Below are 1,967 nucleotides of genomic sequence, written 5' to 3'. Positions count from 1 at the left end.
TTGATTGTTTCACTTTGGTATTATTAATGTTCCAGGAGAAATGCCAAGACGTAAAAGTAAGAAAAAGGTGCTGACAAAGTTGAATGCATGGAAGGCGGAACAGGAAAATAAGAAGACGGGTGATGAGCAGGGCATAGCGGGACAGGAGAAAGCTGAAGAGCACCAAGTAGAGGGAGCAAGAGAAAGGCTGGCTGATGAGCAGGATTGTGAGGTAACAGGGGAGTGGCAGGGGGAAGAGTTCATGTTCAACCCCTTCACAGCAAATGATCAGTTGCAGCTGGCAGGTCAGTTGAATCTTTCAATTGAACAATATATCAATATTGAGCAAAGGAATGTTCCTTTGGAGACACCTGTCAATCTCATTCGGATGGAAGGGGATGGGAACTGTTTTTATAGAGCAGTAAGTTTCCATATTTTTGGTACTCAGGAGTATCATGCTGTACTGAGGCAGCGTATGATTGAATACATGTCAACAATGTCTGAGGATCTTTGCAGTTTATTGTTGGAACCAGATCAAACCATGGAGAAGTTCCTGTCTGGTGAGTGTCATCCTGAGGGCCCTCCAGCAAAGCTTGGTACGTGGGCCACACAGGTTGAAATAGATGCAATGTCCTTGCTACTGGGAAGATGCATCTTTGTGTATGGTAAGTATGGCGACAATTGGGCATGGATGAAGTATCCAATAAGGGAAAGTACTTGTGATAGTACCATGTTAGATGACAGTAATGCATTGTACATACAGAATACAAACCTTGACCACTTTGATGTAGTAACAACAGTTTTGAGACGTAGACAGACAAGGAGTATGTCACGGTGCCACAGAGAAGAAGCTACAGAGGTCTCACAAGTTCCCAGTAGCAACAGCAAGCACACACTAATCGACAACGATGATGATGAGGACCGGAAAAGAGCCAGACGAGATCAAGAAAGGAAGCGATACCGTGAGGATCCCCAGTATGCCCGGGCCCAACGGGAACAAAAGAGGACCAAGTATCACACTGACGATGAGCATGCAGAGCAGAAGCGAGACCATGAAAGAGATAAATATCACACTGTGGATGAGCATGCACAGCAGAAGCGAGACCATGAAAGAGAGAAATATCACACAGATCCAAATCATAGAGATTTGAAAAACAGAAACAGGCAGATTAACAGAGGAAAGAACCAGAGTTTAGCAGATGTCAATAAGGATATTGAAGAGTTCCAGAGGGAATGCAAAAATGGGCCAGAATATGTTTGCACTGTATGTCATAGGCTTTTGTTTTGCAATCAAGTCGTAATCTGTGACAAAGACAAGTATGTTGAGGCTGTTAAGCACTGTTTAACAGGTACGTATGTACATCAATGCAATGTAGAATGCAGCCCACATGCGTGTCCCACAGCAAACTCTTCCAGGGGCCAAGAGTGGATATGTCATTGTTGTCATGAACACTTGTCCAAAAAAAAAGACAATTCCATACGAGGCCCAGAGTAACAAGATGAAGCTCCCAGACATACCTCCTGAGCTAAAGAGTCTCAATACTCTGGAGTCGCAACTCATCGCCAAGAGAATACCATTCATGAAAGTTGCAGCTCTCCCGAAAGGGGGTCAGAAAGGAGTTCTTGGCCCAGTTGTGTGCGTTCCAGCAGATGTGAGCGAAACACATGCAATCCTTCCCAGAATGCCGTCAGAAGCACAGTTAATCAAAGTCAAACTTAAGAGGAAGCTTCAGTACAGTTCATATCACATGTATAGACAAATCAGTCCATTGAAGGTGGATGTTGCACTGAAGTACCTTGTAGAAAATAATGAACTTTACAGCGGTACGTCTATTGATGCAGACTGGACTTTGCCATGGAACAATGGAGAAGGGCTTGTTGAACAATCTGATGCTGACCATGGAGGGAATGACAACTTACAAGTTGATACAACCGCAGAGCACAGCGAGTTTGTCAATGAGGAGGGCAACCATGTGGTAGGACCGACT

At 44.3% G+C, this 1,967-nt stretch overlaps 1 protein-coding gene across 2 annotated transcripts in view; it reads left to right on the top strand.

The window, feature by feature from the left end:
- The window catches only part of LOC118425183, a 3,817-nt gene extending 1,879 nt beyond the window's left edge, over window positions 1–1,938 (top strand). For both annotated transcript variants that reach the window (XM_035834016.1, XM_035834017.1), the window contains exon 2: window positions 36–1,938. In XM_035834016.1, the coding sequence (XP_035689909.1) occupies window positions 41–1,474 (1,434 nt within the window). In that variant the 5' untranslated portion in view covers window positions 36–40 and the 3' untranslated portion in view covers window positions 1,475–1,938. The remainder of the gene's footprint in view (window positions 1–35) is intronic.
- The last annotated feature ends 29 nt before the right edge of the window (window positions 1,939–1,967 follow it).

This window comes from Branchiostoma floridae, chromosome 10 (genome assembly GCF_000003815.2).
Source record: "Branchiostoma floridae strain S238N-H82 chromosome 10, Bfl_VNyyK, whole genome shotgun sequence".
Taxonomy (NCBI): Eukaryota; Metazoa; Chordata; class Leptocardii; order Amphioxiformes; family Branchiostomatidae; genus Branchiostoma; species Branchiostoma floridae.
Note: the sequence above shows the minus strand (reverse complement) of the source record. Positions and strands in the feature narration are given on the sequence as shown.